Consider the following 13,328-nt stretch of genomic DNA (forward strand, 5'->3'; position numbering starts at 1 on the left):
ATGGCTTAGCCTCGCAGGGGATTATGGGAAGAATTTGAATTTCTCAGCCTCCTTAAACATCCGCCCTGCCGCAGCTGGAGTGCTAACTTTTCAGGACTTTAAGAAAAAAGGAAGAGAGAGAGAGAGATGTCGTACATTCGTTTATCGCTCAGGGTTTGACTGAAGAATCCGTTTTTTTCTTTCAGTGGAGAAGCTAAACTTTATAACACTAAGTAGAAAGAAGATGTGACACCGACAATCATTTAGAGAGTCGTAAAGAAAAGGGTAGCAGGGGAAAGTAAATTCTTCTACATTAACACTTTTTCAGTTTATAGAATAGAAATATTTGATTGAATATGAACCTTGTTATTATTTTACAACACACAAAATATTGATCGATTTGATTCATTCCACTGCCTTATATTTTGAGCAGATTTAGACACGTTAGATTATTTAGGTACCTTATCGTTGTGTTTCTCATCTCTAGTGGCGTAGAATAATACACACAGTGCTGGCCCTCACAAATTGCGTGAACTCAACCAAATCAGTTATTGTATCCCCCTCCCTTTATAAATGCATTCTCTCTGGAAACCCCTGGAACTATTGAGCTAAAAACAAGACTCTTTACTCACATTCACATTCTTCAACAAAGGGACCTCTATGGTGCAGCGCGATGGGATCGGGGACACAGTGAGAGAAGCACAGACGGCCGTTGACGCATCTCCTCTGTGGACATCCGCTGAGAGGGCGTCAGGTAGTTTTTATCCACAGGGTCTTGTGGGAGGGTACCGCAGTGTTCAGGCACAGTCAAGGACAGCCTCGGTGCCGCTTTCACTTCGCCTGCTGGGTTTCTGCTGTCGGAAGGATGTGGAACTAAGAACGATTAGTCACTGTGGTTGATCTGACAACTTCCTTCCGATATCTCTTTAGCTCAAACACACATGCGCGCACACAGCTTTTATCTTTATCTTTATCTGCAACAGGAAACAGAAAGAAAACAAAATGTCCTGTGTGCAACCTTCACAGCGGGAGGGAGTGAGGGAGACGTTGAGGGAGAGAGAGAGAGAGAGAGAGAGAGGGGAGGGGGATGGACTCACTCAGTGGAAAGGAAGAAAAAGTCACATCATCCTGTCACGCACTTCTAGCGTTACAGAGAGGGAGAAAACAAACAGGTGTGTTGTACTACGCTCTCGCCCCCCACACACACACACCCTCCTGCTCTCAGGGGGCGGGGCTCGGCTCGGCTCCTGAGGGACTCTTGAAAGCAGCCAGTCGTCGTCGTCTTCTTCTTCCCTCTCGGAGAGAAACCCGAATCTTATCAGCTGCATTCCGCGCCTCTGCCACTTTTCCTCCTTTCCCTCCTTCATCCGGCACGTCGCTGTTGTCGTTTGGAGCTAGAGGAGTCAAGATGATGCAGGAGGTGTCCATAATGGTTGCATACGACGCTCATGTAGTCGACCGACCGGGTGAGGAGGACACTTTGACTCGCTTGGTCGCCCACTCCAGACCTCTGAGAGCTCCCAGACCGGTGGTAGGTCTGTTTCTTTGCTCATTCCAGTTGTCTTTCTTTTATTGTCATCTCTCTTTCTCTCTCTCTCTCTCTCTCTGATTGGAGACATTCCCAAATTTTCCATCTGACCTTTATCTTGTGCTGTTTTTAGATAAGGATAAAGGGCAAGCGGAATGCACCTGCATTCTTTATTATTTTATTGTAATTTCAATTTATAATTGTTCTCCTTATGGTATTTCTTGTTTTATAAAAAGCAGGCGGAAGTTTGATTCCACAGAAACTAACTACATGTTTCTCTCCATGTGGTTAATAATGTAAACTGTATGATGATCTGCTCCACAGGCTTCAAGAATACCAACTAAAATCCAATTTAGTTACCGGTGTGTGTTGTGTTACTGAAAGTGTGTCAGATGTTTGAGGTTTTATCACTCGTTTGTGTCAGTTGTCTTCAATTACGGATACGAATTTGGAATCAATCGAGACCTTTATTTGTGTGTGTGTGTGTTTGAATGTGTGTATGGGAGAGATACATAAACCCACAAAACCAAACAAACTGTTTTTGATTGCTGTTATATTCATTCATACAATGAAGCACTTATATTGAAACACGTTTCATTTCCATCCTGTGGGTAACTGAAATCCATGGCCTGGTTTTTAATGACATGTCGTTAGTTTTGTCCTTATTTTGATATTCAAACCCATGGACTGGCAGTTTATATAGTAGCGTATCGCCGTTTCAATGCTCACACACACACATACGCATACACGCCAGATATAACTGTACAGTGTGTGATCTCCGGTTGGCGGTTTGGGACCAATTTCCTTTTCTGCAGCAGGGATTCAGGTCAGAAATCTATATGTGGGCCTGGTACCATTTCCAGTGGCACCAACCGCTTTAATCGCATTACCTCAATCCAAGTGGCCTCCGTCCTCCAACTAGACTTTCAATATGTTTACACTGAAAGCATAGCACGTATGAGGATGCAGAAGAAGGTACAAACCCTTTGTCGGGATCTGCGTGCGGGCATGTCTGTTCAATAGCTAGTGTGAAAGTAAGCCATTTAGATCAATAGAATTATTAATAATCACTAAGACTATTCAACAAGCGGCAGGGAGGCCTCGGGCAGCCGGACCTCTCGGGAGCAGTGAGAACGAGGGTGTCCCCGACAAGCTTTGGACCAGAAAGAGTCAGGTTCAAGAGGCCTAACCGCTGGAAGCTGTGGTGTCTGTGGCTTGACCAATCAGATCTCAGGGCTCAGTTTCACCAAGTGAGAGAAATCGCTCAGGTGTGAGGACCAACTCCTGGCAGGGATTTTTCGTCCTGTGGCAGAACTGGAGGCCAAAATGCAGCCTTTGTTTCATGCAATGGTGGGAGCACCTTTAACTTCAGGTATGCATGGGTCTGCAACCATTTTAGCCCGCTGTCTGAAGAGGCCTTGAACACCACGCTGAGCCTCACACGTGCTCACCAGTTGTAACTCATTGGAGCAGGAAGCAAGTTAGTTTTCCTGATGGGAAATGGGGGAATGTCTAGATATATTAAGCAGAGTTTGAAATGATCCTGTGATAAAGCTGATAACTGGTAACGCTGAGGAACTTAGAACCGCTATTTATAAGTTACTAAATATATCAGCCACACAATGAAAAAACTATATAAACATCAGTCTGCCTCCAGGCGAAAGTCGGGTAGTTCTTAGTAATTGTGTCAGTTTGTGGAATTTATTTTGCAACACATTTATACAGTCATTGCATCAGATGGTTTTCAACAAAAATGGCCACAAGACCAGGAAGCACTGAGGCCGTTTTTATTGAACGGTGGAGATCCTGTGTGATAAAAGCTGTACTGGTTCTGTGTGTGTGTGTGTGTGTGTGTATGTGTGTGAATAAAAGCTTTACCTCTATCAGGTGAGCACAGCCCTACTCTGCTTTGCAAGAGTCTGTGTGTTTTACGGGTGTTGGAGAGTTGCATAATCAGTAGCTGGACTTCAGCTTGTCAATTCGATGATTCTGGTTTTAATGTGTAACTCACAAGAGAACAACACTTATGTGCAAATGTTTAGATGCATTTTCTCTTTCAATTCATTTCCACGTGTTAAATTGGAAAATCTAACAAGAGTGAGAGAACAGATCATACTTACTGGCAGTGTTAGTTTTGTAAACTTCAATGTCAAACCATCACATCACATACTGGAAGCTTGGAAAATATGACCGTCTTTAACTGATGGGGTAGATTTTTGCTTAAAGGCCATGAATGAGTGTGTGAGACGAGGTGAAAGCACAAACGGAGAGGTGGGTTTAGGATCGCGTGGGTGTGTTCGAGTCACAAAAAATCTGAAAATCTGGAGGTGTTGAGCATCTCATGAAACACGCACATCGCATGTTACTCCCTCTCACGCAGTCTCTGTCCTTTGTGCATTCCTTGTATGTTTCTCTCACCTTGTTTTTATGTATGGAGATAATCTGTCATCAGTTTTAACTGATTAACTTGGTTATTGCTGGCATTTTCTTTACTCTTTGTCATTTTCAACATTCAGGACACATCTATATTTTATAGGTGAGATTCCTTTTTATGGTACATTTCAAGCCTCTTTTTAATACTACTGCTTTTTTTTACTATTATACTAGAATACAAACTAAATTGTTCCATCAAGAATAACAAAGACACACATACTAGTGTGTAAATTAATTATTTTTAATAGATTATTATTGTGCCAGATGTGATCTTTCTGCCGGAGAAGAAGGGATTCATCTCACACCTAACATGAAGCATGCAAGACGCTCAAGAAGTAAATGGCATACAAGGGTGGGACATTAAGTACTCGACAGACACGCACCCATGGCAGCCTCAGAGGAGGGGGGTCATGTGACTGGGACTGACTCCCCAGCACTACTGGTGGTTGCTATGGTAATGCCGTTTCCACACAGGGGAGATGACGTTACCACCCACCTGAATCTCACACACAGATGCAGTTCAACATCATCATTGTGGTCTCATACGTCACTGTTGTTTGGTTTCAAACAAGCCCCGATTGTTTTAAAGTTACTTTCAGAGACAGTTACAACGCGGTGAAAACTGCTTTGCTCTGCTGCTTTCCTGTGTCATGACCGATGCATCATCTTTGTGTGAGTTTTACTTCATAGATGCAGGTTTAGATTTCCCGACATTTTAATGGTCTGTAGCTTTTCAGTATCCATCCTGCCGTAACTAAAAGTCACACGTTCAATCACCAAATATTTGACTAAATATGTGCATATCATTATTGAAAGAGACATAAAGGAGAATGATTCATTTGTTTTTCCGGGCCGCACATGTTTAAAAGTATAGTAGGCTTTTTGTTGTATTTGGATATTTTAATTGCTAATTATGACACTTTGCACTCCTAATTTACACCACAGGAAGGGCTGCATATTGTTTACTGAAAGAAACTGGTAGCGCATCAGTCGGTGACATCGCTCATCCTGTTGGCTTTAATCTGAATCTTTTTTCTTTTTTTTAGGTTCCAACAAAAAAGCTGAAGAAGTTTGAAAAGGAATATCAGACACTGAGAGAGAGTCAGCTGCAACAAGAAGACCCCATCGACCGATTCCAGGTAGGACGCACACAAACACCAACGTTAAGATGTAAGATTATTTGTTCCTCGTTACAGAAGCAAATACCTGAATCTTATTTGATTATTTGATTGAATTGCTTCCCAGATGGTAAGAAAAAAAAAAGAAAAGTTTCTGTTGTAGTAATTCTTTGCTAAAATTAGCTCCATGTTTCCAATATTAGACATCTCCTGTGAATACAATGTCGTTGATGTTTGGGACACAGTTCTGGCTGGAAAAAAAATAGATAAAACATCTATAACGTTTATTTTTGGGCGAAGTTGCATTTTTTTTGCTGCTGAAAGTGATTTTGTCTTCAGAGGGAAGTGACGGGAGAGGTGAGGCACATATTTAGACATTCAAAGTCATTAGACGACATCTTTTCCTATCAGAATATCTGTCCTTTCCTCTTGATCCTCTTTAAATAATAATTTGGGGTTTTTTGAATACTGATTGGTCCAATAACAGGTCAGTAAACAGAGTTAGTTATTTTCCCCAAATTTGTAAAGCATTCAAAGCAAACTGAAGGGGTTCAGATAATCATTTGTATTGCTGGCAAATTTTCTTTTTAATTAAAGGAATAGTCAAGAGAACTTTAAGTTGATGTCTTTCCATAAGCACTGATCATGTAATGTGTTTTTAAGTAGTGGACAGATTCTTAGTTAAGAACTTGCTACTATTCCTGTAACAAAAAGTTAAGTTTTAAAGTAAAGGCCCATTTCTTCTGTTCTGTTGGTTCTTGAAAAGTCACAACCGGTTTTGCACTAAGTTCATAACTAAAGCTCCAGGTTCTGGCAAAGATACTTTTACTTCATGACTTTCAGCATATCAAACTGCTGATGCTGAAATATTGTTTTTAGACCATGAGGGGTCCCAAGTTATTTGATTAAAATGAAGTCTTTATCAGGATATTCAGAGAATCTAATGTTTGTTCCTGTTACTCAGCAGTTAGAAACCCGCCCTTCTTTCACAACACCTCAATGTGCTGGATCAGCGCATTGTTGCCCCTGATCCCTTCAGCCACATGCAAATAGAACTCCGTTTGGCTTTAATTGAATGGATTTCGAAATGCTCGTCTGTCTAGCTGAAAACAAGACGATGTTTTTGCGGCAATCATCTTATTTCCTGGAATGAGTCAAAATGCTCGGGTGGAAAGCTGCGTTCTCGTTGTTTCGCTCAGAGCTGAAAAGGCTGCTAGTTCTGGAGGAAAGGAAGGAAGGAAGGAAGGTTTCTTGGTTGATGAGACAACTATCAGCCATATCTGTAAGACTTTCTTACAGAGCGAGAAGACAAAACAGGAATGTTGCTGCATCTAAATGAGCTAATTAAATAACACTTTCACTGAACGAATTCCTCTTTGAGAAATGGTCACAGAACATGTGTGTATGGTTCATGCTCGTGGTTCAGGTATGTACCTTTTCTGCTGTACTGTTTGAGCTGCCTGCCTCGTTTGGCTTTAAAGTAAATTTGTGACTTTTTCGGCCAGTGGTACTTTTCTTCAGCTGTATTCATCTTAGTACAAAATAAAAGCATTGGAAAGAGGAATTTAAGGAGGGGGGGGGGGCAAGGCCAGAAAGGGAAACTCCTGTCAGGATCCTGTGTTCAGTCAGAGCGGCTGGAGGCTCGATACACACACGTTGTTGTTGTTGTTGTCGTCGTTGTGTGACTGGACAGCAGCACGGGGAGCTGCCTCTGTTTAATATCATTACATCGATTTTGTACAGGACATTCATATTTTATACATACCAGTCATTTATTTTCCTGATTGGCCATGATTGTTAGACTGTTTAGCAAGATTTTCCAAAGGTAGTGTTGAATATTTGAGTTTAACGGCTCAGATGTTTAATCGCTTTAAAACATGAAGAAGCGGCAGCAGCAAAACGTCTCCCGTCCTCATGAAGCAGTGTAGGTCTTTCCCCGGTTTGCCCAAATGAAACCCATCACTTATCTGCCCACAGGAGGGTATTGATTTCATCTGAAGAGCAGCAGACAGAAACAAACAGTCTCTGACACGTGTGACTGAGTGTGTGTCTCCTGTGTACAGCTGTTTAGGGAAATGTACGTTTTTACTTTTTGATCTGCTTTGTTGTACCGTCATCATTAGATGTTTATTAATACTGTGTGTGTGTGTGTGTGTGTGTGTGTGTGTGTGTGTGTGTGTGTGTGTGTGTGTGTGTGTGTGTGTGTGTGTGTGTGTGTGTGTGTGTGTGTGTGTGTGTGTGTGTGTGTGTGTGTGAGAGAGCAGTTAGTGGTGGCAGAAGAGGTCATCGTTAGGGGGACAGGACATCAGGGTCAGGTGACATGGCCATGTGAGACCGTACAGGCAGACCAGTAGTCATGAGACTCTAATGGTTACAATGCAGGCTTTAAGATTAGAGATTGTGTGTACTAGTGTGTGTGTGTGTGTGTGTGTGTCTTTTTAACACAGCTTGGTTTACAAGGCTGCAACATTAAATTGAGACTATTACAACAGTGGTTTTTGCTTTTCAATTAAAGCATCTTTAGTTTCCAGAACTTCCGGAGTTTTGGACTTGTGAAAATGTTCTTATGAACCTGTTTAAATAAACGCCCATAAAACACGTGGTCAAGTGTTTATTGCTGTTTCTTAGTTTTGCTATCAGAATACTTTGGCGTTGCTACGTGTTTTTTTAATTCACAGCATTCATGTAAAAACAAAGAGTTGAACTAAAAAGTCTCTGCTCAGACTCCTGAGCGAAGCTTTGGTTCGTGCTCTAGAGTGCATGGAAAATGCTTTCCGTTGACAGTTTTTCATCAACACTACAGGCACTCATACTATGTCCAACTGTGTGTATGTGTGTTTGTCCAGAGGGAGAACCGTCGTCTCCAGGAGGCCAGTATGCGGCTGGAACAGGAGAATGACGACTTGGCCCATGAACTGGTCACCAGCAAGATTGCCCTTCGGAACGACCTCGACCAGGTAACGCAGCACGTCCTCCCCACACTTTAGTTTCCTGACTTTGTCTCAAGTTAAAGCTGAATGAATTACCTTATTAACTGCCAGCATTCAATGATTTATACATAGAGCTGGACGATAATATGCTGCGAATGCGAAATTCACTGCACCCAGTGGGTCATTTCCACAAGAACAGCAAATATTGTGAACTCATCTCACTACTGGAGGACTGTAGCTGTGGTGGGAAGTCCTCCGTGTAGAACTCTAGAACTGTATTTATGGATTAATTGTAATGTTACAACACTGCAATTGTTCCACTGTGTCCAGTTTTCAATGTGCACTCTGACGGTCGTGTGACACCGACCCTGTGTTGAGGTTTCCGATCTGGTATCAGTTGGAGGGATTGTCTGTTTGTGTGTGTGCACTCAGGCAGAAGACAAGACTGATGTTCTGAACAAAGAGCTGCTGAGCACCAAGCAACGTCTGGTGGAGACGGAGGAGGAGAAGAGACGGCAGGAGGAGGAGACGGCTCAGGTAACACCTGTCCCCTCGTTAAAACAATTACTTTTTCTTTTTATGGCGCAACAATAAAGACACCTTAGTGACGTCCAACTTAGTAGATGGGCGTGCCAGTGGGATGCACACTCTTCGATTGGAGGTTACACACCCGCCACCCACCAAAGTGGTCAATATAAGTGTTATAATTACTATGCTTAAAGAGAGACTCCTGCAGTGTGCGTTTTAACCACATCCATTACTTATGTCGGCACAGTGGATGTTTGATTGTTGCTAAGGATCGTTTATCACCAGGACATTTGCATATGTACAAGCTCTTCCTCCGTTATAATTTTGTGTTTTTGTCATGTTGTTTTGTTTCTCCCAGCTGAAAGAAGTGTTCAGGAGGGAGCTTGAAAAAGCAGAGCTGGAGATCAAGAAAACTACAGCGATCATAACTGAATATAAACAGGTTGGAAATTTACCTTTCTCCAAATGTATATGAAAATAAATGTATAAACATCTCACTCATTTGCTCTGTACACTCTTTACAGCGTACTACAGTTAACTGCAAAGGTTTCATTTTTTGGTTTCTAATCCCACTGTTTCCCTGCGTTAATAAATTGTACGTAATAAATATGTATTGTAATAAATAAATACGTATAATTGGTGCAAACGGTGAGAGAGACAAGACTGTTTTGATTGAGTAGTTCTATTGTGTCGTCTCATACATGACCCAACCTCCTAAACTTGTCACAGATCTGCTCCCAGCTGAGCACCAGGCTGGAAAAACAACAGGCGGCAACAAAAGAAGAGCTGGACTTCGTCAGGGTGAGATCCCGCTGTCGATCTACGGCCACTGTAGCAGGAAGCAGATGCAAGTTAGGAGACGTGCAAACATTTAATTAAAACTACAAGGTTGTATCAAAAGAACAAATTCCTTACAGAGACTGTTCTGACTTTCAGTTTGCGTAAGACAAGTCCGGGTTCCAACATTATCACAGCTATAACGAGCTTTTTTAGCCATAGTCAAGCATGTGATATTCTCGGGTGTATCGACTCAGGACATTCTTCTTCATGTAATGTTTTACCAGGTAGGGACGGTGACACTGTAGTAATTGTAAATCTTATGTTACATACACGTCGTTGTGAGAAACTAATGAGGACTAACAATAGATTGAAGCTGAAGGGACAAAACCCAATTCATAAATAAGCATTGTAAATGTAATGATAGGCTATGATTAACTGTCTTCGTATGTTAGCTTGGGATTCATTGTTAAATAATGTCTACGCAAGATTGTTGGGTGGTAGATTGCAGGGTGTATTTTGGTGGGATGAATGAGCTGTGGATTGAATTTCCCGTTGCACTGTGAGGTTCAGGCTATCAAGTCAAAGATGGATCACATACTGTTGGGTTTTCCACCCAAGATGTATTCTCTGGCTTTAGCTCAGCCTTTTATGTCTAACATGGTGGGTCTGTCTCCTCAGACATGTAATTCTAGATGGACAACTATGTGTTTTCACCTGAGCCCACATGTCTCTGCAGTGTTTAACCCACCAAACCCTGCTAACGCGCATCCTCCGTTGTGTGCCCATGCAGAGTAAAGTAATGGGCTGTGACAACTGTAGGGACCTTTTCACAACCCTGGGATCCCTTCAGGCTTCGTCCCCTGGCAGGGACAAGACGTACGGCGAGCCATCGGACGAGGAGAAGGACGGACTGAAGGAGCAGCTGAGGCACCTGGAGCTGGAGCTGGCACAGACCAAACTGCAGCTGGTGGAGGCCAAGTGTCGCATCCAGGTCAGCAGCACAGGGAGACACAGCCATGTCAAAAACGATAACAACCGCTGCACAGATGCAGGACAGTGTACCGCGGGGTGGGAGCTTCAGCAAGTTGATCAAATTCATTTTAAGGTGGCATCACAAAGAAAATAATTTTGGGTGCTCGCGATAACAAAACAAAGGAACAAAGATACCCAAAGACGAAGTTCAAGCAAATGCTGGATCCTCTGTGGCTCTTTATTTAGGTACTGCAGTGCTTTGAGGTAAATACACACGTCCACATGCTTACAGTGATAATGCTGACATGCTGGTTTCTCAACGCATCTGACAAACGGCAAACATTATCTCATTAGGACAAAGCACCACTGAGGCTTCTTCATCAGTTCTGCTGTAGTTTGGTCACAAACCAAATGTTGACACACAAAGATGGTTGATTTAAATTATACAGGTGTTTGAGAAGACTGATCATTTGAATTGGCTTTAAAGATGCTCATGAGTGATTAGAGAAAACTTTTGTAGCTGGACGGGCTGCACCGCGTTTTCGATAAGCTCCCGCTGACTCCTCTGTGGTCCTCTTGTGTCTTTGCAGGAGCTCGAGCACCAGCGGGGAGTTCTGATGAATGAGGTCCAGGCGGCAAAGAACTCGTGGTTCAGCAAGACTCTGGGCTCCCTGAAGAGCTCTACCTCCTCTTCCTCCAGCTCCACATCCCAGACCCCCTCCTCCCCAAAGGAGGGCCCCGCCTAGAGGACCCTCCCTCCATCTCTCCTTTGCCTGCAGGACGCACATTAGAGCTGAGGAACACAGGTTGAAGAAAACAAGCAGCCGAGATATGTAGAGTTCCTTTTTCAGCCACTTGCAAAGCAACGCTCATCAGCTTCTTGGACTCCAGATATAACACAACACCATGAGGAGGAAAGAGGCGGAGCACTGGACCGGCCACCTGTCTTCCACTTAGCGTTTACGTTCAATGATCCTCTGCATCATCAGTAACGACCACTGAATTTAATGTTGTTTGTTAACTTTTTATTTTCAGTAGTCGCTGAGCCTGTTGGTGAACTGAATGAACCTATACAATGGCATCCCTCATACAGGGGAAGGATTTAGCTCCACCTTGGGACCAGATAATGCTTCTGCAGTCATAATACATTTATCTGTATAAGATTATGTTTTAGATAGCATAACATTCAGTCTCACAAGTTGGACAATATTTAAATAATAGCGACAGAGGTTCATTCTAAGAGATACTGCTAAGTATGCCGCATAGAAATGTAGTGATCAGCAACGAGGATCTTCATCGCAGCAAAGCCACAGAACAAGGAAAAAGGAATACTGCCGTCTTAAAAGAGGTCGACACAAGAAGTTGTATTTCATTATAGTAATATAACGTAAACAATGTTGTCATATAAATATGTATAACTAATTATTGATTTTTGTAATCATCTTGTACAGTTCTTTGAGAAGACATTTTTTTTTTGTTTTGTTTTTTTACCGTTTGGATTTTGAATGTCGCCACATGTTGACATAAGCACAGTGTGTCATCGAGTCGGTCGAATCCAAATGCTGAAGAACCAAAGTGACAACCAGCAGAGATCTTAATGTGCTCAATGTCCCCTCTCTCTCTCTTTGTTTATCACCAGTTGAAACGACTCGCGGCGTTTCAAATGTTTTTTATCCCCGTTCCGGCTCAAGTATTTGATTTCTCTCCTCCTGTGTTTCACATGCAGATGTTTAACATCCAGTGATCGTTTTGTTAAGAGTTCTGATCACAAACATTAAGCGAGATTTAGTTGCAATATTCGCCGTTATCGTCAAAGAGTCCAAAGGCCATTTGCACAATTTCCCTACACTTTCTTTCAGCTTTGGCCGGTTAAAACTACCCAATTGCTAATGAACCCTTTGTGCAATGCAGACAGCATAAGTTCACTGAGCCCGTGGTGGCTCCGTGTTTACAGCTGCACACTTTACAGCCTGATCATCTTTCAAGAAGTCAATTGAATTGCGGATGCTAGAACAATAAGTCTATAGGTGTCTACATTGGAAAATGACTAATATGTGATCGTTAAATTGCTGGTGGCTAAAATCTTCAGTAACTGTGAGGGCCACCGCCTGTGAAAGGGGTCACAGGGGTCATTTTGCTGTCTAGGTTGATAAATACAACAAAATCCGTAAAGTTCTGTTTTTGCTTCCACATGCGTGATGCGTGCTGGTGCTTTACTAGCAGGCAGAGCTGCCGTGTCGGTGCCAAATGTCCCACTTTACTTTCCCTTCTGGTTGTCACTCAAATCAGCCTTTGGACTCTGACCAAGCCCGTGTGTACTTTGTGTGAGTGTGTGTTTTTTGATGTGTGTGTTTAGCATTGTTACTCGACTGCTTGAAGTTGAAATGGTTTCTTCTTCCCGTTGCTGCCTTTGCCTCCCGTTGACGAGCGCAGCCGCTGGCTGACGAGAGGGAAGCCGTCTGACCGTCTGAAATGTCGGCGAGTGCCATAAGAGCCCCCTCCGCCTCCTCTGTCCGTCCTCTGTCCTCCCAGCGACTACACCCTCTGATCATATGGACGGGTGCGCTCATCATCCTCTCCACCAGGGGGCTCCCAGCATGCCCTCCGCTCCCTCGACGGGCCCCTGAGCAGCTCTGTGGAAGGAACCATTGAATCACACGTGTGTGTTTGGCATTTCCAAGACATTCCTTCTTCCCTTTTGTTCATAGCTCCTGTTGGCCACACCTGTGACCGTTGCCGTACAAAGTCGTACAACCATTTTAATGTAAGATGTTGCCAAGCCGGAGAAAAGCTGTCTTTTAATGTGCACTAATACAAAAGTTTATTTTTTATTTCTCCATTTTAAAAGCTGGCTTGAGCACAGAGCAGTTTTTTTTTTAACTTATTGCCACGGAGAGGACAGCTGCCATTTCACTTTAATTCAATTGTTTTCATCAATGCAAAGGCATGCGTGACTCCGATGAGAACATGTGTGTAACACAGAGAGGGACTGTACCCAGCTGTACAATAACACTCTGACATCAATAAATTTCCGTTTTTCTGTTCATTCACGCACTTTGA

At 42.9% G+C, this 13,328-nt stretch overlaps 1 protein-coding gene across 2 annotated transcripts in view; it reads left to right on the top strand.

The window, feature by feature from the left end:
• The window catches only part of rabgap1l (RAB GTPase activating protein 1-like), an 85,845-nt gene extending 72,531 nt beyond the window's left edge, over positions 1-13,314 (top strand). For both annotated transcript variants that reach the window (XM_040185380.2, XM_040185381.2), the window contains exons 20-26: positions 4,987-5,079; positions 7,905-8,015; positions 8,421-8,525; positions 8,875-8,958; positions 9,246-9,317; positions 10,087-10,287; positions 10,859-13,314. In XM_040185380.2, coding sequence (XP_040041314.2) covers positions 4,987-5,079; positions 7,905-8,015; positions 8,421-8,525; positions 8,875-8,958; positions 9,246-9,317; positions 10,087-10,287; positions 10,859-11,014 — 822 coding nt within the window. In that variant the 3' untranslated portion in view covers positions 11,015-13,314. The remainder of the gene's footprint in view (positions 1-4,986; positions 5,080-7,904; positions 8,016-8,420; positions 8,526-8,874; positions 8,959-9,245; positions 9,318-10,086; positions 10,288-10,858) is intronic.
• Positions 13,315-13,328: the final 14 nt, after the last annotated feature.

The sequence above is a fragment of the Gasterosteus aculeatus genome, chromosome 8 (assembly GCF_964276395.1).
Source record: "Gasterosteus aculeatus chromosome 8, fGasAcu3.hap1.1, whole genome shotgun sequence".
NCBI lineage: Eukaryota > Metazoa > Chordata > Actinopteri > Perciformes > Gasterosteidae > Gasterosteus > Gasterosteus aculeatus.